Source organism: Onthophagus taurus, chromosome 1 (assembly GCF_036711975.1).
Source record: "Onthophagus taurus isolate NC chromosome 1, IU_Otau_3.0, whole genome shotgun sequence".
NCBI classification, from domain to species: domain Eukaryota; kingdom Metazoa; phylum Arthropoda; class Insecta; order Coleoptera; family Scarabaeidae; genus Onthophagus; species Onthophagus taurus.
The window spans coordinates 38,852-63,215 of NC_091966.1; the positions used below are offsets into that span (position 1 = coordinate 38,852).

The 24,364-nt window shown below is 33.1% G+C and overlaps 2 protein-coding genes across 3 annotated transcripts; both read right to left on the bottom strand.

Moving 5' to 3' along the window:
• Positions 1 to 31: 31 nt before the first annotated feature.
• On the bottom strand, positions 32 to 20,327 carry LOC111415559 (ADP ribosylation factor-like 4). 2 transcript variants are annotated; one of them, XM_023047289.2, is made up of 2 exons: positions 20,099 to 20,327; positions 32 to 2,988 (listed from the first exon to the last, which is right to left on the bottom strand). In XM_023047289.2, the coding sequence occupies exon 2, from the start codon at positions 2,803 to 2,805 to the stop codon at positions 2,176 to 2,178; it is 630 nt and encodes a 209-aa protein (XP_022903057.1). In that variant the 5' UTR covers positions 2,806 to 2,988; positions 20,099 to 20,327; the 3' UTR covers positions 32 to 2,175. The 2 variants fall into 2 exon arrangements, with proteins under 2 accessions (XP_022903057.1, XP_022903058.1); XM_023047290.2 differs by lacking the exon at positions 20,099 to 20,327 and adding an exon at positions 7,553 to 7,652.
• A 302-nt stretch (positions 20,328 to 20,629) lies between these two features.
• On the bottom strand, positions 20,630 to 23,217 carry LOC111415558 (uncharacterized). Its single transcript, XM_023047288.2, has 8 exons — positions 22,958 to 23,217; positions 22,732 to 22,899; positions 22,529 to 22,671; positions 22,253 to 22,469; positions 21,843 to 22,055; positions 21,621 to 21,788; positions 21,415 to 21,557; positions 20,630 to 20,874 (listed from the first exon to the last, which is right to left on the bottom strand). Exons 1-8 carry the CDS (start codon positions 23,088 to 23,090, stop codon positions 20,662 to 20,664), a joined length of 1,398 nt encoding a protein of 465 aa, XP_022903056.2. The 5' UTR covers positions 23,091 to 23,217; the 3' UTR covers positions 20,630 to 20,661.
• Positions 23,218 to 24,364: the final 1,147 nt, after the last annotated feature.

Genomic DNA, 24,364 nt, shown 5'->3' on the forward strand with positions numbered 1-24,364 from the left:
TGTTTTGGAATATTTAATAAATAATGCGTGATTAATAGAAAACAAACATAATTTTATTGACGGAATAAAATAATAATAATGAATCTTTATTACATTTAGATACATATGTACAAATCATATCAGACATGGCGAAAATATAAATACCTATACAATAAATGAATTTGTTTATTATACTCGTTTAATACGTGACCATTTTTTCGCGCAAGGCATTAAACAATTATTAACAATTTAATAGTTTTACATGTAGAGAGGGATATGCTGATTTGGCGCTACGCAACGATAACAAAAATACGAAGCAACATCACGCTGAGAAATGTTCGCGATATTGACCTCAAAATTGGTCTGGGAAGCTAACATTTATACTGTAATTACAAAAAAAAATATTTTTTTTAAATATTTTTATATACAAAATTTACGGTTTTAAAAAATAGTAGCAGTAAAAATCCCGTTGGTAATACACAGCCTTTTTTGTTAGTTTCGTTTGTTATTTCATTATATTTTTTAACAACATTTTTATTAAAGAAAGAAGTTTACAAGATTTTATTCGCCAAAATTTACTATTTAGTAACACCGCGAAAAAGTAAAAAAAGCAATAATTACAGTATATCTGCAGCGATTCGGTTAGCGCGACCTAACGGTATACAAAACTAAAACCTACTTACAACTAAATGAGCACCTTTGGTATTGGTAAAAAACGCGGTTGTATTCCACGGTCGACGAAACGAAACTTGCCAGCTCTTAATTTTATGGCTCAGTGAATTTCAATCCTAATTTTCATTTAAATAATTTCTTTGTAGTATAAAAATTCGATCGTGAAATACAAGAGCATCTAAACAACTAGGAATTGCACATCAGACATTAATAAAGCGCTTCTTGGGGTAGTAAAGAATTTTACTTTCCTTTAGCCAATGTTTTTTATTAGACGGGTTTCATTTAGACAGCTTTTTTATAAGGATTTTTCATTATTAATTTACTTTCGTTTTGCTTATTACTTTGCTTATTTTTCTAAATGGTTGGTTTTACGCAAAGTAAATTGAAAATAATTAGGGTTGAAGAATTTTTGTTACTATATTGTAGTTACTACATTAAGCTCTGTGTAAAGTAATAACAATAAATAAATCAATACAATATGTTCAATAAATTTAATATAAATTCCTATTCGTCAGATTTAATAACGTACGGTTAATCAAAATTTCAAGTTGCTTTTGTTGAACATACTATATTTTATCTGTTTCAATTTCTTTCCTACGTTGTTACGATATGACATTCCATTAACATTGTTCTTTTTAATCATCACAATATATTAGTTTTATTTATTCGTTTATATCTTAATTTTTATCAAGTTTTTATTAATTTTAGCTAGGAAATGTTTTAACCAAAAGTATGTGATAGGATGCATAAAAATATTTATTGGGTTTGTTTATAATTTTTTGCTTTCATGACTTGAAAACAGAAGTAGATAATTCAAAATGAAAGCGTAAACATTTCGTCATATTTCAATTATTTTAACGTTAACATTTTGTCATATCAAGTGATGTCAATTGTGCAGTTTTTCAATAAATTGTGGTTTAACCATGATATATTTTTTAGAAATTGTGTTACTTATAAATCCCATGTTTGTTTCGTAAATACATTGGCAACGTTGTAAGATTTTGCGAAACTGAGTTAAATATACCATATCAGTCATAAATAGAAGCGGTATATTTTACGCACCCTATCAAATCAAATAAATTCGTAAATACACGTTAAATTAAATTTGGTTTTTTGTAAAGTTGGCTAATTTTAATGATCACCAGAAACAGACAACAAACACTAAGATCAAATATTGGAATTAATAAATTTCTTTTACTTATCATTTTTTTTTTGTTATTCTAAAAAGATATCATTTTCTTATGGCAAAATACATCAATCATCAACAGTAGTAGAAAGGGGACGTGATTAAAATACTTTTCTTACGGCTATATAGCCTCTCGATGTTATTGTGCAAGTCTTTCATTCTCACCCACACGCAACGGCGGACAAAAATCACACAAGGCAAGTGATTTATAATGCGGCACAGACTAGAGGCAGGATTTCAGGATTAATATCCAACCCCGAAAATGATTCCCTCCAAATCAGTAGGAATTGACTAAGAAAAAACACACGTTCGAACACTCGCGCGCTAGCAGAAAATAATTATCGCGTCTTTTTCTTGCACATTTTCGCCAATTTTCTCCGTTTCAATATCATCTCGTAGAGAACTTCGAGTCCTTCGTGCAAACCGTCGCCGGTTATCGCACAGGCTGGTTGAACGTGCCACAAATGTCCACTTGTCGACGAACCAGCATTTCCACCCAACTCTAATAAACCGAGAAGTTTTTCCAATTCCCTCGGTTCCCTTGCACCAGGGAGGTCCTGTTTGTTAGCCAAAACTAAAATCGGAACTCCGGTATTTTCCGGTGATTTAACTGTCCTTAAAAGCTCCATTTTCGCTTCTTCCATCCTTTCAACGTCGACACTATCCAAAACGAACACTATCCCATCGGTACATCTTGTATACGATTTCCAAAGTGGTCTTAATTTCTCTTGACCGCCCACATCCCATACCAAAAAATTAATCCCCTTTGCTTTACCTAAAGTACCTTTGACCTTTTCGCAGTTAAAGCCAATTGTAGGCACTGTGTTTAAATATTGGTCGAATTTTAAACGGTATAGGGCAGTGGTTTTTCCTGCCGAGTCTAAACCTAGCATTACCACATGTAACGTTCCCTGTCCGGATGGAAGGGCGTCTAAAAGAGAAGCATTTTTTCCCATATTAGCCCCCATCTGGAGCTTAGTCTAAAATCTACGTATTCCAAATCCTCCGAGTTCTCTTCTTGCACAGTAAACCAACTTGGTGACCCGATATTGCGTGCATTGTTTCAAAATAGTCCTGGAGGTGACGACGTTGTTCTTATCCGTATTTCCATCTGGGAAGTTATTTTTTGATAATTATACAATCGATAACATCTGAAAATTAAAGAAAAATAAATTGTAAGTACGTTTTTAGAACTACGCACGCATACGTTTTGATTTAGCATGAAAAAAAAGTTTTTATTGCCAGGAAAAACTAAATAGGGTTAGAAGGTAGAGGTTGAAAAACGAATACGATTAAGCTACCGAGTTTTATTTTATGGGGTTTTGTCATGCGAACGAACAGTGTATGCGTTTCTAAATAGCATTTAACGGTAAACTCTAAGAGAATAGCTTATGGTATTGCTCTAAAATTTAATAATCAATTAAACTTTTTTTGTTAAAAATTAATATAATAATTAGTAATATAAATTTTGAAATTTTAAGTGTTAAATTATTCAAAAATATATTGGTACGTTATAATTTTACAATTAATTACAATTATCATAACTTTATCATGTTTAGTTGGAATTACTTCTCTCGCAGAATATAACACCCAGGAGATTCATGTTGGTATTAATTGAAATTTGCTCATTAAAACAAGAATCCGCGGTTTTACCCGAAGGGGCTTCGAGTTACAGAGAATAAATTTGTGGAGAAGAGGCAGGCAGGACGATGGTGAAACTGGCAAACATCCAATACGGCTAAATCAAATTTTCGCGACGAGCGTTATATATAACTCCGTCGTAATTCCTTTTTGTATTTTTTACTTATTTTGCGAAAGGATCACAATAGAATTGTGTTTATTTTATTTTTAGTTTCAACGGAAACGTATAAATAAGTACAAATAGGTAAAATCAAACCGTTAACGTCCTTCTAGAAAGTCTAAATTGATTCAAAATTGCGTCCTCAACATCAAGTTTTCTTTAGCTGTTGGCTGTTTGAATTGAAGAGTCGTTAAAATTGAATTGAATTATCACCGGAGATTGTGAGAAACCTCTCTAACAACGTCAAGAAAATGCGATTGCTATCTTAAATAGACTTCCACCGATCACGAATCACAATGACTAGAAACGAAAAGTAGGTACACTTCGTTTCGATTTTTCATTACGTCTCACATTTTCCCCTTTTTTTCTTTCAGGTGGCATTTCATTGTGTATTTTTTCATTGCGAACAATTCAAACACATCAACATTAATTTGTCTGCGTTGTTACGACTGCGGGAGCAATTAGTCCGAGTCGTAAGTATAGCGATACGATTGTAACTGGTCGTGGTACCGTCAACCCGTTAATTAGAAAGCCTATACGACATTTTCATCGCGGGTTAATTAGGCGTCGTCGCCGACGGCCAGCAGGACTGGCAAAACGGGAGGAGATAAACGGCCTCTCTGTGAGTCTCATTGCTGTTATTGACATTAAACGCGAGCCAATTTATTTACACATACCGCGAGAGAACTGGGCCACATTGCAAACTACTAACTTCCTTATTTGTAATAGTACCTCCTAGCGCTTCACCTTCCTTTACAATCTATAACCACAACTAACATGAAGATGTCATACTTTATTGATTGCTATATGATTATTTCCGTATTTATAATGCTAATTGTTCTGAAAAGAGAATTTAAAATATTCACTATATCTATAGTTTTATAAAAATTTCAAGGTTTTATTTCCTAAACACAACATATTATATCAATTAAATATATAGATAAGAGAAACTGTTATATGCTAAACGAATTTTACATCTTAAAACATTATATGTTGATGTCTCTTAAATTTATCGGTTCTTGGTAACACTGAGATCGACCAAGTGTGCACTAAGATAAGCCATAATCGGTCTAATCATATCAAAACGTCGGAAATACATTGGATTCAGATTACTTTCAATATATCGGAATTTATTTTATTTGGATGAAGATATTGAAAACAAAGAGTATGGAATAGAATTAACTATTATAGAAGGATATTAATTCACGTGCATTCCTTTCCGTTAATGCCTTGAATATTATTCATAATTTTAATCAAATAAAAATATTAAAACTATTAAATAAAAAAGATTAAATCCTTAATAGAAAAGAAAAAACCATTTCGAAATAACGTTTTTCTCTATATGTTAATCCAGTAAAAAGCTGTAGCCATTGTACTTTTATGAATCTATGCACCATTCAACCGTTTTCAATCGATATTTCCCGTTTTTCAACAAGCTACTTCACCTAGTACACCTAGTTTTTACTCTACAAAAAAGGATAAAAAAACGGATGAATCGTTTGCCAGTTGCTCTCCTCGTAATATTCATCCATTGTCGTCATCCATGGACGTGGAAACAACAACGACGACGACGACTACAACAGGAAAATTCTGCTGTCTAGCATATGCTTGACGTCGCGTCGTCGTATCCAAAGAGAAAACGCGTATGAGGATGAATCCAGTGAACACCTGTTACGTAACAGCATGCAATATGCAAGAGATACCGGTTATTACCGTGATGGAAAAAAATCTCCAACTCAGGTTCGGAGAAGACCGAACGGAAGAGGTTCTTCAACTTCACGCCGTGTTAGGGTCTCGATTTGAAAGTGAAATTGGACCGTGCGGCCAGAAGGATTTTAACACTTTATACTGGTTTGAAGAATGACTTTGCGATGGTAATAAATATTCAATTTAAACGATTAGGAAAGGGCTACGCCTATTAGAACATATTCATTTCCAAATAGCAACTATAAATCACGAATTCTTTTCAAAGATAACAAAATTGCTTGCATTCCTCATGAGGTGTTTCAAAGCGCGCCAACTTGTATTTTAAGATTTCTTGATTATAAATAACATACCCAGACGTATTTAACGTAGGTATAAATATTGTGAAATATCATAACTTCCTTCTTCGATATGAAAACCTTTAAACATTTATGTACTATTTCCTGCTTTCTACAACAACAAACAATTCCAGAATTATTAATAAACGATAACGATTAAGATTATAGGAATTAAAAAAAAATCTTATCTTAGAAATTCAATAACGTGAAAATATTGTTTGTAATCTCTGGATAATACGAACACTTGATCTCTTTTAGACAAACAGATACGGAAACCAATCAAGTGACATGTGACGACGTTGTTCATCTGTCGTTCCGCAGCTGTTGCGATAGACCGTAAAGAAGCAATAATGGAAGAGAGATTGGACCCGTTAAGAAAAAAAAAAAAGAATGAAAACATAACTTAGAGACGTAGATGTGGCCGCTGCGATCAATCGAGGACTAATCAAACACCTTGCGAGCTTTCATCCAAACCAAAGAATTACACACTTCTTGTTTGCGCTTTCTTTATAACCCTAAGCTAATTTCTCGAAACGCTTCTGACGCATAACTTAATTTCTTCTAATCTTCAGCAAGTTCTCTCTTGACGAGTTCTCTCTTTAACGAGTATTTCCATTGTATGTGCAAAATAGGTATGACTAATAGCGGGGCTTTTAGTGGCTTTACGGACGTTCTTGGAATGACATTAGGTTGAATACCCGAAACTAAAACGTTTATTACACCTAAGTTTCTCGTGCGGGCGACAACACAACTTTAAGAGATGCTTCTTAAGACCAAGCAAGGTAAAGAAAGTTAAGTAATAATAGAAAACCTTGAAGTTGTATAAAGTAAAGAAAAAAGAGTGAGTCTTAAATGAAGTTATTAAGTTTTATTACTTTAAATTGCACTACCACGAAGTAGAAGGTATATTGAGGATATTTTGTGAATTTATGTTTGTACTTATAATAGGAACAACACCATATTCAATTATCATTAAAAAAAAAACAAATTTATAAGAACAATGTTATTATTAATTAGTATAAAACGTGTCTTTATATTTAATAAAACATATTTCTTTGAATTGATAGGATATAGTAATAAAATACAGTTCTACTTAATCGTTTCAAGTTGTTGAATGAAATATTTTTCATCAGAGCACGTGGCAAGTTCAAGAATGCCTAGTTTTCTTGACAAAAAAGTTATTGCATAAGACCGAGTCGTTCTGCTCAAGAGATTTTCTGCGATTAACGCGGATAGAGACGTAGATTAAGCATCGGATTGATGAAATTGCACCTTTCGTGCAACGCGGTTACAAAACGAGGTTTTCTGTGCGATTACCGTTGAGCGAAATCTTACTTTCACGAACTGTAATAAGAGTAATAAGCCATCGTTACATATTCCGGCGTTAATTGGGAATATCGGTCGGTTTTTAGAACGAGTTTTTTTTTCGCCATTGTACTACATTTCAAATTCATTGTCATTGAGCAAGTAAACACGTAAAGCAATGTAGTAATATCCCATTGTTTAAAATAAAACAATAAACAATTATTTTTTTATATTCGATTATTATTTATTTTCTTTTGTATTTATCCCCCGTTTTAATTTATTTTCAGTTTTATTATCAATTAATCGTTTACACTTGAAAATTTTTTCAACTTTCCTCTTTCTAAACCGAAAGGGCACGTTAAAGGTTAGCTGTGATAACGTTTCAAAATTTTTAGTGAAACAACATTCTGTGGTATCATGTCCCGGATGGATTTTAGACGATTGAAGCAATATAACGGAACTTTCAAAGAGATTCATGAATATTTACGTCGAAGATTTGAATGTTGCATCGACGGCACATGTCTCTATTTAATTAAAGCGAAATTATTAAGAGTAGTAAGTACTTACATAACGTTTCGGCGACCACAGAATATTTAGAAAAAAGAAATTTTATAAAATTAAAGGGAATCACAAGATATTACTATGGCCGTACGTATAATTTTAAAGTTGATACTAAACTGTCGACAAACACGTTTTCTTCAAAATATCGGAGTTATTACGAACCAACTGATTAGATAAGGTGGGAATTTTTCGGTATTTCACTTCATATAAATATATTTTAATATGAATCATCGTTTAATCGAGAAACTAGCTAAGATATAAGGAAATGTTGTTTTGGCCTAGATTTTACATAAACCAGGCCATAAAAATAAGTTAATTATACGCGTATTTATTTCCTTCAAGTTTTAAATTTATAACCTCGCTTTAGGGTTCTCCAGAAACATGTGCCGAAACCCTAATTCAGGCCACATTTGGACTAATGCGAAAGCTGTGTTTGAACGACATTTCAAATGACCCACATCCATGAAATAATAAGCCTTCGTAACGAAGAATTAACGAATTAATGTAAGAAAAATTGAGATTATTTTGCGTTGATTTTTTTTTAACTTGGAAAACTTGAAAAGAAAATGATTAAAGTTGAAACCAAAACAAATCTTCTGATAAATACCAACTTATATAGAATATTAAAATATTTGAAAATAAAAACAATTATAATTTTTATCAGCAAATGACCCAATACAAAAATTATCCAGTTTCAACGTCCGGGGATGTTCACAATCACTTCAGTTATATTTACAAGGACTAGTTGGACGTTGTTAAGTAATTAGCACTGTTGTGACAAATGTGCTTGTTATCTTATATCAAGATTACTGAACCAAAAATGGTTCTAAAAGTGTTTATAATACATATTTATTGTGTTACTTTGTGAGGTTATCACAAATTACAATCAAAAACGGCACGACAATATACATAAACGACATTCCCACATCCTGCAGGTAATACACAGACGAAACACGAGAGTTGCTTTACGTAACTGCGAAGGGAAACTGTTTGTACGTACGGATCTCTTCCTAGTTTTGTTTGAAAATCGCACGAGATTTATGCAAAATCTTAGTACGCCTACTTGAAATTACGCAACGAGTAAGTAAAAAATGGAGACCTCGCGTCGTTTATTATCAAACGAAAACGTCTCGAAAACGAGAAGGAAAGTTGTATACATTCTCCGAAAGCAAATTACCCATTGTTACATTGTCGCAATCTTCTGTGACGTTTAGTTCGGTAGGTATTAAACACGGTATAGGGAACACGTAAGCTATTTTACTTTATTGTGTTTACCGGGGTGGGTTCAAACAGGAATTGAACCGAGAAGCTGGGTGCAGTTTGGACAACGGCAGCCTAAACGTCTGTTTAACACGCACGACATAGTTCCCTAAAGGAATTGCTCAAATACCGCGAGCTATTATGGAAAGTTGCCCTTGTGCCATCCAGAGAGCGATCCTATTTAGTTAATTTGATCTGTTTGACATAGTTGCTCGGTGTAACGTAAAACTAACAAGCTCAGGCATGTGAAGATATCTCTGTCAACGTTATTTTTTATTAAAATATATACATATGTACATACACGTCTGCGTCCTATATATGACTTAGATTATTTAAAAACTGTATAAATAAATAAATCGTGCTTATTTTTAGCACGATTTTGGGGTGAACCCACATCAACGGCCTCTGACGTTTTGTGTACGGTTCTATTTAGAAAGAGCCATTATGACGCTATTTTCGGGTTGACAAACGGTAACAAAGGCGTCCGAATACGATTAATTTGACATTTCGACTGAAACCGGCGCCTGAAAGAACACGGGTTTCAGAGCTAACGGTCAGACGCGGTTCGTTTACATTTCGAGCGCATAAAAATGCAAGAACCGTGCCTGCAGTATTTTGTTCCGCTTTGTGTCCGACGTTGTATCAAACCAGACCCTGGTACTGTTATAATTTTTCATCGCTATCCTAGAAACTTTAACGTATATTACATATAGGACTTTTAACGTATATTTAAATAAATGGAAAAGAATAAGAGAATTAAAACTTATGAAAATATTTGTGTGGAATGAGGTTAGTAGATGATGTTTATGAAGATAACGGCGTGCACTAAAAAAGGAAGATAATAATATAGGACACCTGCGAGAACGTGGGGTAATCGACGATAAATCCAAGAGAGGAAAGTCAAGTGAACAAGTGAAAAAGGCCTTCTATAACTTTCACCGTATGCAATTCCGAACCACTCAACGGTTTAAATCCGCATGCAACCTTATTAAAACCTTCCGTCCAACTTTAATCCAATTTTCCTTTAAGAACATCGTCGAAGACAAAACCGGCTTTTGCCGAGTTAGCGTATGTAACCTGTTCACTGAATATAGTCGAGAAAAGCAAAGTGTTATATATACAGCAGAGATGTACTTAAGAAAAATATTATAAGATATCATAATAGAATACTAAATTTTAAAATAATAATAAAAATAGTTAAATTACAATCCTTTGATATAAATGGAAGATAATATTAATAATAAATAAAAGAGGACTAGAGATTTTCTTTTGTGAAAATAAATAGAATAAATCCGGTTCTGTGTATGGTTGTCGGCGTCATGAAAGATCGCGATTACAGATACACGACCACGGCCAACTATGCGCGCTTCGAACGGTATACAGTTTAGATAATGGTTGAGAGTAAATTACCAACGGTCTTTCGCAATTACAATAAGCGGAGAAGAGACCTTTTACTTCTCCCTATACACGAGTAAATGAATACCAGCTTCTTTTTCACTGTTTTATTAAAGAGATACCACCCTAGTGCTTTATTTCATTACTTTTCCTCAGTTTAACACGTTCCTTCAAAAATAAACTATATATTTTATAATGAAGACAATTTTTTTTTAAGTTCTGGAATAAGATTGGCGCAACTTTCACTTTCACCTTAGTTACCAGACTAAAAATTTTAGGCTTTTGCCTTAAAATATTACTCCTAAGTATATCTAGGTTGGTAAAACTAAAGTACGAGTCACACTAGCACCAGCAAGCAGCGACGGACAACCCGGTCACACTGCCTGCTACTACTCGCCATTTCGTTTAGTCGCTTTCAGCAACCATGTCGTCTGTGGGTCCACGTAAACAATTAATTAAGCAGTTGTTAAGGATGGGTTAACAGAACAGACATCAAACATAAACAAAGGACTACGTGGAACGTGCTGATTTACTCGCTGCTGATGCGCTGCTCGAATGGTCAGACTGCGCTGCTCACTGATGGTAGCAGGTGCGAGTGATTCACGTGACTTGCTAGTTGCCGCTGCCTGGCCACCAAAATAGGACATGTCCAATTTCACCAGCCACTGACAAATACTCGCTGGCTGGCGACGCCAGCGGAGAATTTAATGCTCACACCAAGCTGACTGATGGCTGACAGTAGCAGCTTCCACAACTCGCGGCCGGCAAGCAGCCTAGTGTGACCCGCGCTTATGCCGGTATTACACCATCATAGTTCTATATCACAGATAGTACACAATATTATAATATTTAGTACATTACACAGTAATATTTTTCATCGAAGATATAATATAATGATAGATCTATGACATAGAACTATGATAGTGTATTACCGGCGTTAAGGTTAGTCGATCGTATTGTGACAGCAATCGCATATATCGAAGAGGAAGCGTGAAATGGGAGAACGAGATAAAGAATTAATTTTTTTGTTTATTGATATTACATTCCATTCATTTGAAATTTAAACAAGCAAGACTAAATCCTTAAAAATATCTGAGTAAAGCCCGATAATTCAGTCAAAGTCTAAATGCTATAGCCAAAATACGATTAAATTAATTTTGCTTGTAGAACTTACTAAATTGTTACCTTGAATTACTATTTTATAAAATTACACAATCAATCGCTTCGATAAATTGTTTTTATTATATACATTAAACACCTTACAACACGATGTAAACCATCTGTTGAATATGATGAACGAAAAGATATCCAACACTTACGCAATTAAGTTCACAAATCACGCGCTTTCAACGCTCGCAGCTCGTTCATACGCAGATGGTTGTCTGTATCTCTTTACGTGACCATGAAAGAAACGACTGACCCGTTGCCCGTTTCTTTTCAAACAGGTTATCTCCGCGAGAGTGTTGGTGGTCTAAAGAGTTGTGGAACGAATTCGTACTCTTTGGTCTTAGGAAATAGAAAAATTTAAATTTCAAACGGTCTCCACCATCTTGTTAAATTATTATAGAGAAGTAGTAGTACGCGAAAAAGATCGTTGAATGTTTTATATAGTCTCCTGGTTTGTTTTTCCTAAGAGCAAAGAAGAAGAAGAAGAAGTTGCAAGGTATAACACAATCAGTTTATAGGTCACGTTTGCTTTTAAAACGGAGCAGCCAGAAGCAGTCCGGCTCCATATACACACCTTCGCCGACGTTGTCTCACCATAAACGGATTATACTTCCCCGAAAACGGCCGGCAAAAATGGTGAGGATCTAAAAGAAATGGCGTTCAAGCTTTTTTCTACAATTGACAAGCTTTAATCAATATCGATGCTGAGAAACTGTTGCGTCGTATACAAGGTTTTTAGTGTCATCAATAATCGGAAAAAATTCTATAAAATTGAAATGTAATTTCGGTCGTAAATTCGAATCAGAACTGTCGAATCTTGTTACCTGTAATCATAACGAGCAAGATACAGTTATCGCGATCTTGGACGTGCGATTATAGTAATTTTCATCAAGTGCGAAGCAATAAGGAAATTTTGCTGCTTACTTTTCAGTGGTAACAATAAATCCTTTTGAGGTAGGTACCGTTCAAGTTGGAATCATTAAAAATATAAAAAATACTTTCTTTTTCATGTGTACTAAACCTGACCTTTTAAATTCACTGTCAAACAAGTTTTACTAACGTTTACCGGAAGAAAAGCGTGACGTGACACTTTCGTCATAATGTCAACTTGTATTTCTTGTTTTACCACATACCGACAAAAATTTATTTTATTCATTTTTCATGTTTTTGCCCAAATCTACGTGGATATCCTTTTCATCCGAAACTAAAAATAACTTCAAGGATCAGTCACGTTCTTTCAAATATAGCCAGTTAAATTTTAATGTTTAAAGAGATAAGATAATCTTAACCCATTTGCATCATGAAGAAAAAATAACAGAGTGGCCCATATCATTAATCTTTTTTATTTTTATTACATACAGGTGAATGAATGATAAATCTACTATACTCGGGAACGATCAGAGAAAAAAACAGATATCATTCAGGTTACTGTATATTTTTATTGAACTATAGCTAGATCTAACACTAAACCTAGAACTAGAAACATTTGGGTTTAGCCGTCTTAAGAGACGCACGGCTGTTAGTTCTAGTGATAGTGCTAATTTTAGTTCAGTATAATACTTTAAGTTCCCTATTGAAAGCGCTTTGGTGATAATGGTCAAGAATTGGTGAAAAATCGTCGCATATCGGAGTTCATGGTGCAAATGAATTAAAATATCGTCTGTCATAAGTTAAAAAGAAAACTACTCTTCTCGAGATGTAGATTCGTGGTATTTTACTTGACTCGGTGGTTTTAGAAGAGAGATTAATGTAAAAGAAAGAAAAGGGTATAGATATCTATCTTCTACTTTCTTGAACGGAGATGTTCATAAACGTGGATCTTCTCCGAAAGCACGCGAGAAGAGAGGCACAAGCCTCAAAGGCTTTCTACAGATTGAAAAATGAATTGATAATAAAGCCGTTGCTCGGCAGACCTTTTAAATGGCCGACTTATGTCTTGACCGATTACCGAACAGGAGCGCCAGAGCAAACGTGTAACTGTTCGTGTGGACGATCGGGAGAAAAATCAAACCTGTTCGAAGTAACACGCGGACTGTTAACTGGTGTACATATGGTTTCGAAGAGGCTGCTGCTCGCTACCTTCTATGTATCTTGGGAAAACCAACGACGAAGGATTTATAAATAAATTTATCGGTCAATAGCTTTTAAAGTTTTAGTCTTTACAAATATAGGGTACATTTTTTGTTGTAGCAGTTATTTTTGTGATACAAATTAGTTATTATCATAGATAATAATCGTTATAGTTTAATTATCTATGAATTTTAAATAATTATAGAACGGTTTTATAGAAAGGTGAATGAATGGGATTTCAAAAACAATGCGGCTATAAATTCCTGTCTAAATTCCTTCCGAGTGAACATAAATAAACGGGAATCAGTTTATGTTTGGAGAATCGTATAAATGTTTTCTCTGTTATTCGATCAGTTGATTGAAATGTTGTTTTTTCAGTGAAATGTAGGTTATTCGAATGCTCAATAAAATGTATGTATTTTGAAATCAATTCGCAAAACAGCTTAAAGTACAGATAAGGAAACTCAAAGTTGCTGCAAAGTGCTCAACGTCGTGATGGTCAACATATCATTTCTTTAGAAACTGCACTTTTTCTTTTCAAACATTGAAAAACCTTATCCCATAACTTGATATAGACAAAACACGATCCCCGTGTTTGTAGTATTTTCCTCTCAAAATTAACATGAGCAATTAGAACACATAAAGACACAAAATTTAGTAACACTAGTGCTTCTTTTTTATTAACGGCACTTTACAAGTTTTGTTTGTAATAAAAGATTATTTTAATTATATTTTAATATAATTTTGTTTTATTTAATATTTTAATCTTTAGTTTCGCTTTAATATGATACTGTACCAATATTTAAAAAACTATAATGTACTACATGAAAAAGTTTATTATTCATCAGGAAACCGAAGAAGCGCCATAAAAGTTCCCATTTATATTAAAATTATGAACATTTATTCTGCTTTAAAATCTTTCGATAGCTCTACTTCCGAGTACGTCTATTTTCTTCCTACCGTTTTTAGATAAAGTTTTAACCTATGACTTACGATAACTTGATCATACACAAAACAATAACAGAGTTTGTTGCAAAACGTCGCGGCGTAATACACCGATATCTATTCGTGTTTATTAAAAAAATATTAGTCAACCGTTTGTATTTTGCGCGTGCGAAAGGTCATAAACGTCCTACATTCTGTGAGAAAACAGTCAGAAGTTGCTTCGTTATATCGTTGCGACATCATCGGCGGCCGTTTTGGTTCTTTCCTGCAGCAAGGAGAATTATTATGAAGAGTTCACATTTATTTTAAAACCACATAAACAAGTGGTCGCTTTAACGACAGAAATTTATGTACGGTTATATAAAAATTAAAAGTAATAAGGGAAAAATGTTTATTTTTCACAACATGATAAATAGAATGACCTAAATAATCGTTAAACCCGCATGCATATTTTGTCTGTTTGAACTTGTCAAAACATTTCAATCGTTATTTCCCGATTGCCGTGGGCCTTCTGCATTTTCACGTTTAGAAAGTTTATATACGTCGAAACACAGTTTGTGGTTTTGCTTCTTCGCCGTCAGATAAAAGATGACTTTTGCAGCACAAACTGGGTGGTATCTGGGTTTTCTTACACTATCCAACAATCTGTCATAATAAAGTTTCTCTCTGTTGAGATAAGTAGGAAGTAGCAAGTGAGCATTCGGTACAGAAGAGAAGACCTCTGAGTAAGAGTGAGAAGTGGGTCGGTATTTTTTTCTTAAACAATTAATAAGGTTGCGGTGGAGGCAGAGAGTTCATTTTGGAGGCGAGGTAGAGAAGCAAACAGGTTGTATTTTTTTTTCTTCGCCGAGTGAACGTGCGAACGAAAGTTGTTTGGAACTAATTCCTATTTACTAATATGGAATTGTTATTTGATCACTTTCCAACTGATACCAACTAAAGCATTTCTCCTTAAAATTTTCTACAATATATAAAGTTTAAATGATCCAAACCGATAATAGCCACTAACTTGGCTAATGTAAACTTAAATGCCCAATTAAAAAAGTAACTTGAACATTGAAGCCGTTTGTATCTATTTAAAAGACAAAAATTAAATAGAAATTCTTTAAAAATTACCCCTTAAACCTATAGTTTTAAACTAGATGATAGTTGACACGACAAAATTTACAAGTAAAATGAGCTGTTACAACGGCAACATTAATATAACTGCGTTATACATACAGTTGGTAAGTTATGTAATGAATTGCTTTTTCCGTGTACGTTTAATTACATGCCGGTCGACGGGACTTAACTGTATCGTAAGCAACCATCTAAATGTGAATTGTGCACTTTGTATGAATGAGCTGGTACAAAGGCCTTGAGATACGCGCGAATGTCGTTTATACTACAAATTTAGAAAACCTCTAAGTTTTAGGATTAATGGCTTATTGTTTACGTTGTTTTTATTGTTTATGTGGGTTGTCCTAGTATACGGTGTATAAATTGTAAATACATGTTAGTGGGAGATAAGAACAAAAAAGATAGTTAATTTTTAGATAAGAAAGTCTGTATGTCGCTGCAATTAAGTGGCAACAGGTCAATGACTTTCAATTTTTTAACTTTATCAATTACTTGTAATTATGATTATATTTTGTTTTCCACGACAATGTATGTGCGATATTCGACATCTTTATATACGAAACTCGGTCGATCGAAACCGTTTTATACACATATTGGCGATTAAATAGGAGAAAAGAGAATATAAATACCAGAGAGAAACTTGAATTTTACTTAATAAAATTACTTATTTTGGAAATGGATACGCGAAAGGGTAATAAAAATACTTTCCTCGCCATTCCGATTTCTCTTTAATAAAATAAGAGGACAGAAAAGCACCAAGAAAGTACCAGTTAGATTATTAGATGGTACAATTTACTTGTAATTACCGGTCAATTTAATCGTTAAAGACGAATCCAAGAAGACAACGTTGATGGTGGCATTTAAATTGGATGATGAGACGACTAAAATTAACCGTAACGCAAGTGCACACAGAAACTATAAGTATATACGAAGTCGGTCAGAGAAGGTCCCGGGACGAAACCAACAAATACAAATAAAATCAATTCGAGCGGATCGTAAAACTTTGTTCTAATTTTAAAGCATCGGCATCGGTACACTTTGTACCTTTGAAAGAGGTTAATAAATTTAACGGAGGATGGTGAAGTCAAAACATTGTCACACATACAATATTTTCAATATCCTTTTTATTCCTATCTATTCAATGTGTACTCTGTTTTCATTTCTTTTTACTTTGTCTTTGTTATTTTGAGGTACATCAATAAATATTTTTATTAATATTTTTTTTTTTTAATTCCCAACTCAAATGATTAAATAAATGATTTAAATAAACATGAGTTAGATTTATTTAATGTTCTGAATTATGTAAATAAATATTATTGTGTATAGGTGTTGTTGTGAAACAATCATAAAGGATATAAATAGAAATTTTAGTTGCGCGTATTGAGTGCACACAAGTGTTCACTCTATTATTAGAATTTCTCCTCTTTTCATGACGTCAAATAAATAAACCAACAAAAAAAATACAACAGAAACAAAAACCAATATTATTTCAAAGTTTTTGTAACAAAAAAATACTTTCAAACCATTTAAATCTATAAAACGGTTACAGGAATACCAATAAAAATACCAAAGCGTCCCGTTGTGTTTAATTAAAATGTTGGACATGATGTAGCGACCACAGTAAACTTTTTTCTACATCGAATACAAACGACTTTATCAATATTGCACACCTCGATGGTTACAATAATTACAATACGTTGGCATGCGTGAAAAGAAAAGACGATGAAAAAAATAACAGCCCGCGCAAAAGGCCATTGTCCCATCAGGCAATCTCAAGATGACGCGACGTTGATAAATTAGACTAATCGTCTTCTTTTCTTTTGGTTTTTTTAAGTTACGCGGCAATCGTCCGAGAAGAAAGTAATCATCATCGTTGTTCATCCGCACCCGAAACCTGTTCGCGTCGAAGAAATTCCTTTGAGACTTCAAAGAATGTGACTAAAAAAACGTGGTTAGTATGTCCGACCGTTACATTGCAATTTGCAATAGATTCACTTCTCTTTATAATCGTGTCAAGTTTATGTTATCCACGTAAAAGAACAATAATCTCGCGAGATATTCATTAGCCCCAGACCCGTTTTAAGACGATAATTTGAATTGTAAATTATGGAAATAGCGCGTAGGTTTTTTTTCATTGTTGTTATTAGACGCTTTTGACTTATGATATTGTTAATAAACTATGATTATCGACTTCTTTCGCAGCAAGTAACAATTTATCAGAGATTTTCGTGCGTTGTTATCGAGCTATTGCATGAATTGGGCTAACTTAATTAACGTTCTTTAAGAATGTGTAATTATCGGTATGGTTTCATAAAAGAATAGCAAAAATATTTCGTTTCATGAAGTAACCAAGCGATAAGTATTTATTACTTCATTTTCGTTATTGGAAAGTTAAAAATGTTCTAAATAATCAGTCATTAAAAAAATGTAGGATTAATATTTTCTTTCTATCTGTTAAAAAACATCCTGCGCATGTTTACTTTTAACGAAGAGATTAAAATGACCACATTTCTAAAAACACTTTTTTATGTCAAAGTAATGCAAAGTAATTGAAACACATCTGCGGTTTATCAAACTTCCTGGAAGGAGAATCCGATACTACAGCACGTCTCTATCAGTAATAGAGCACATAACAAATTGGAAAACTAACCGCGATAGATAAACTTCACCAAAGGCAAAGCTATTAGTTTTCTGCGAAGTGTTAAATTTACTGCTATATCCGTTTGGGGTATTGGTGGCGAACTGGAAGATTACGTTGGATAACCGCTACCATAATTCTTATTTTAGTTTTCCATAGACAGTAATAAGCCGACTAATTACAGCCCCGCGCCGATATGGACAATAATAATAACGAACGGGTTTATATATAAAATAAGAACGGTCTGTAACTCGAAGATTCGAAGGACATTCAGTCGGGTGGGCGACAGAAAAAATGCTAAACGGGTTTGTGTATGAAATTCTCTGCAGCTTCTTCGTTACAACTTACACGAAGAAACTATAGTGTAACCACGATTCAAGATAAGAACTAAAAATGGAAACAACACGAAAATACGAAACTAAATCAATGTTATGGTTTAAAATAAATTAAAAAATTGTCCAACAAACGATCACGTACACAATGAACAATGAAAATCAACCAATATGGCTTGTATATTTCTATTAATCAATCAAACATTCGTTTACAATAAAACACTTGTCACATAAAATTTGTCGTTTGCGTTGAAAAAGGGCCTAGGCGATGAAGGTGGTAGAAGAGGAGGAGGATGAAAAGCGTGTGGTGTTTGTTCGATAACCAACAAACGTGACCGTTCGTCGTGATTTATGTGTCCTTATGAAATTCTGTCTCGGAATGGAGCCAAAAATCACAAATACAACACAATATTCAAGTATCCTTGAAACGTCATCGTATACTGGGGAATTGTGGAAATATAAACTTTCTTGGTAAATTCACGATCTGCGGGGAATGTTATGTATACCGAGAATGAATACGATAAATGATAAGTTTGGTTTAATCTTAAATCCGAAGGATTGATCTGGGAAGTACAAATAAATTGTATCATTATTTGAACTTTAACTAAATTTTATTACCACTCGATCGATTTTTCTTTAGAAACCATCGTCCGAATTCTACATAGTGTGTAATAAAACATTATTATTGCAATGCTTTTATAAATAAAGATTCTGCAGGCGACGATCAAGGAATAAAAAATATTTATAATTTAAATAGCAATTTGCTTAGATCAATCAAAAATTGACATAAGGCTTAATGAAGAGATTGAATATAATATTGATCATAATTTTCCAGAAAAAATAAGTAATCTGACAATATTTTGTGGTTAAGAAAAGAATCCTAATGGAAATGAACGTTGCCCAACTTATTACTTGAAATATATGTAAGTAATGATGATAGATGAAGTAGTTCGTATCAAAAACCTTACAGAAATGACGAAAATAAACATCAATAACATATGTATACTGGATTAATTAAGCCGAGGTCGCTTACGACCGAGGCTCAGTAATTAAGATTATATCAACCTAAAATTGATCAAAGATATTGTGGCGCCTCAAAATAATTTTTTAGAATTCAATAGATTTAAAAAGTACAACCTCGACAATTAGTTCATTTTGTATTGTAATTCAAAGGTTTCCCTAATCCGAACGTAAACTTTGTATTCTATCAGCAGCATGTCTTCTATTAACCATGTTATGAGTACCTCATAATCTAATTCCTACCTACCAATATTTATAGAATAATACGTAAAGAGAACATTCTTCAATTTTTCCATCAATCTTACTATCAAACATGTAAAATCGTAAAAATCACGTTCAAGAATATCTTAAAATGACAACAACGTCCGAAACACTTGTTTAATCAATACTGGAGTAGCGACTTAACAGCAAAACTCCACCATCCTACAAACCATTTAAATTGAACCAAGTCTATTTTTAATTACCGCAAGGAAATAAAAAAAAAATATCAACTGCCCCCGGCTAAACATCGCGTCTGGACAGATAAGCCGTCGTCGCCGACAAATCAATACTCGACGTCGACGACAATTTTTAAATCCGAGAAGAGATCTTCACTTGTTAACTTACCTCGATGAATATGTTCCAATAAGGCGAGATCTTTGTCGAAAGGGTCGTCTTTTAATTCACGTTGAAGAACTTCATAACAGCAACCATATGATCGGCGTGTCACTTGTTTTTAAGGTCACACACGGTGTGTGTGTATGATGTTATACGGTCAGGTGTAAATCTGATTAGCGCGAAGACACGATATACGGCACACGGAGGTTGCGATCGCACTGCCGCTATCGGTAGGAACGGTTGATATGTTTACATGGTAGTTCAGTCGAAATGGCGGCGCTAGGTGTACGATTAGGTTGAATTCGACTGAAACTCAACAGTAAATGAACTGCTAAGTAGGCAACTTAATACGCATATTTACAAATCGAATTAACTTACATTCTTATAAGAAAAAAGTGTATTATGATTAAAGTTAATTCAATTCGATGTAATAATCATTTTGACGTTTAAATGCCAAAACAATTTAACCTCGAAACGTCGAATTTGACGTTTAAAAATGAGCTATGTAGAAATAATTAAAATGCCAATAAAGTTCAAATAGAATAGAAATACATTATTTATTCAGTTTCATTTTAATCCTCAGTACATTTTCCTGTAAACTCCAAAATAAACTTTGATACTTCCATATTAACAGGATTATTTTCATACCATTTTTTGATCATTGGTAAATTTAAAACGTTTTCTTTAACTGCTTTTAAACTAGGATAATTTTTTAATAAATCCAAGTCTGCCATCCATGAGAAATAATCTATCATGCCCGCAAAGAAAAAGTCAGCCCAAGTCAACTAAAAAAAAAAAGAATAGTTTTATTATTAAAGTTACAAATATCTAGCACCAAAACTTTATCACCAAAAAGTTACCAAAAGGATGGTATTGTTATAAAATAGGTTGGTACCGTATCGAAAATTGGTACCAAATCGACGATGAACATTAATTAGGGTTATGACACATTAACTCATGATGTTTTCGATAATTTTTTTCGTTTTTTAATGACGATTAATATGATACCAAAAATGGTTGGAACCATTCAAATAGCTGATAGCAAATACATAAAGTTACAATTATTATTATAACCTTATGATACAAGTTCAATACAGAACTGAATAAGAATTAAAATGTTGAGATTAGTTTAAATAGCAAATAGCAATAGCAATAACAAATCAATAAAATTATTTTGATTTTGTTTGTTGGTCATTTAAAAAATCATTTAGCAGCTAATTCCTAGGATTAACGTGAAATAATTGATAGAATCAATCAAAATTAAATTAAAATTATATTCATTGATTTCAGTAAGTGATCTATGTATAAACGTTAAGATAACCTACTCTTTTAAGTGCTAGATGACCTCCATTTTCCTTTGCTATTTTTTCCATTCTTTCCAGATAAAATGGAATCGTTTCGTTCACCAAAACCTCTCTGCATTCTTTCTTTTTATTGGCGCTTTTTATATAATGCCATTGCACGATTTCTAAACGTAAAGTATTAAATTAATATGTATATCCGGCAAAATAGAAAACCAAAAATAACATACTTTGTTGAAAATCAATATAATTATCAGCGACTGAGTCAATTTCCAAGCTTTCCCACTCAGTATTTCCTCCCAATTTGTATTTTCGTCCCAAATAACGTATAATAGCTGTAGTTTGGTTAATAATATGGCCGTTCTCTTCATAAACAGGAACTTGTCCGAAGGTCAAGGCTAAAATTTTAATAGTTTTGATTTAATGATATCGTAGATATCTATATAACATACTTTGTTTTATTTCGGGCCATTTTCGAACGTCAACTTTATCATTTTCAAAATCTTCTCCGCCATAAACTAAAAGAAGACGAATTGGCTCGCCTCTTGCCGGTATATCAAAATAACGTACTTTAATCGAGGTCATTTTTATCTGAACGTTTACACGCAATATGATTCTTGATACACTCGAACTGAAATTGTACACTACAGTGTAACCTTGACTGTTAATTTATAGATTAGTGGCAATGATAGTGAGTGTGGTGGGGCATTGAATCAACGTTGAATATTAATTAAACAGTATTCAGTTTTCTACAGTATGAATTTAACTTATGATAAAATAAAATAAAACATCACAATTTATTTTTATTTACGTATTAAAAGTTATTTAAGTAATGATTAAAAGTTTTAATTGCAATTTATTCAGGGTAAAGTAGGTTTTCCTGAAAATTGGAACCAATCCATAATGGCCTTTTGATCCTCTGGATTTTTTTGGCGAAAATCCTTAATGGAAGGCAACATGAGAACGTTTTCTCTAACAGCTTTTAAGTGTGGATTTTCTTCCCATAAGTCCTTTTTTATAAATGGGAATGAAAAAAAATAATTAAGAGCCCCCGCTACGTAAAAATCAACCCAAGTCAACTAAAATATTATAAATTTAAAAATTAATCAATCTATAAACCTATTTAATAAATTATTACCCTTTTACAAGCCATATGACCATTATTTTCTTTGGCAACCGCGTCCAATTTTTTCATATAAAAAGGTAACGTATCATTTAAGATTGATTCTTGAAGCAACTTTTGTTGAGATGCACTTTTTGTGTAATGACCTCCAATAAGCTCTGCGATTATTATATAATTAACAATACAAAACTCAATCTTAACTTCATTTTTTAACTTACTGTTAATGAGATCCTTTATAGTATCAGCTATAGCATCAATTTCAAGATCTTCCCAATCATTATTCCCATTTAACTTACATTTTTTCCCCAAGTACCTCATAATGGCTACACTTTGGTTCACCACTTTTCCATTTTCTTCGTAGATTGGTAATTGTCCGAATGGAAAATCTTTGAAATTGATACATAGATAACGTGTGATACATAAATTGTAAAAAATGATACATACCATTTTTAACTTCCATCCATGTCATTAAAGGAATTTTAATGTCCTCAAAATCAAGGTTACTATAAACCAAAAGATATTTTATAGGTTCACCTAATGCTGGTAGAGGAAAATACGTAAGTTTTCGACATTCCATCTTCGAAGACAGCAAAATGTAACTGACTTAAACCATGAAGTGTTATGGTGGGTGGGAGAAGTTTGTAGTAAGAGTGGGGATGTGAGTAGGCAAACAAATTGTTTTTGTCGTCGTTAGAAAGAAAGATAACTTCTGTAAATATATGTTGATATAGGATCTGTCATAATTTAGATAAGATGTTTTCTTGTTACTGATGATTCGTTACAAATTAATGATTTTAGCATCTGTTACCATCTAATTTGCAATGTTGCAAATTATTAACCAAGTCTATATTTAATTACGGCAGAGAAATAAATTATTTTAATTATTAACAAATATGAAAAAAAAAAAAATAACGTTATTTCTTAAATATTTAAGAAATAACATAATAAATAATTCAACATTATACTTGTTTCAATCTGGTTGGACAGGTTACATCGATACATTGTCGGCGGTGACACGAGGAAACTTACGAGATTTTCTTATTAGTTAAATATCATGGAAATGAAAGCATGAAACAAGAGAAATGATGTTAAATGAGAATAAAGACTTCATAAAAAAGACGTTCTATATTTTAAAGTGAAAAAATACTTACGTTAATAACAAATCAAAAAAAGTGAAAGAGATCATGCTAAGGTATGGACATTTCGATTAATAATATACATTTGTGCACATTGAGTTGACAGTTGACGATTAAGCAACAATAGTATAGGACGTACATGACATAGCGTTTATGTTAAAGACTGCACACAGAACACATCAAATGAGAATTGAAAATCAGAATTGAGAAGTTTGAAGGCTTGGGCATTGAGAAGTTGACGGTTGCCCAATATGAAATTTTTATAGATGATAAAAATATAATTCGTCAAGTAGAAGAACTTAAAAACTTAGGCATTATCGACAATAATGGTATTGACCAGACATTAGAAACAAATTGTCATACATAAGGTTAAAATGGGCGGTTTGAGATGGTTTGGTCATCTGCTATGCATAACAGAGGAGTGATGGCCCAAACAAATATACCAATGGCCACCACTAGGAAGGAAAAAGTAGAGAGGGCGTCCGTGATCATGGTATGAAGGCATGCAACAGGCGTTGAGAGATAGGAAATTGAATGCAGCACCGGGCCGTCTGATTGATGTACACTGTAAATAGTTTATTATTCAGCAAGATAAATGTGCACATCACTAAACTTTAGCTTGTATTGCACAGATCCGTCGAGGTTCTAAAGGACTCTTATATTTGTGACAGCAGGATCGCCAGCTTTCTTGCCAGGCCGAATTAATGAGAAAAAA

Coding starts and splice junctions, on each gene's coding strand:
- LOC111415559 (XM_023047289.2), bottom strand. CDS start 2,805: ATGGGGGCTAATATGGGAAAAAATGCTTCTCTTTTAGACGCCCTTCCA.
- LOC111415558 (XM_023047288.2), bottom strand. CDS start 23,090: ATGGAATGTCGAAAACTTACGTATTTTCCTCTACCAGCATTAGGTGAA. Junction 22,672..22,731: donor TATAAAGGATCTCATTAACA/GTAAGTTAAAAA, acceptor TAATAATCGCAG/AGCTTATTGGAGGTCATTAC. Junction 21,558..21,620: donor TTATATTGATTTTCAACAAA/GTATGTTATTTT, acceptor CTTTACGTTTAG/AAATCGTGCAATGGCATTAT.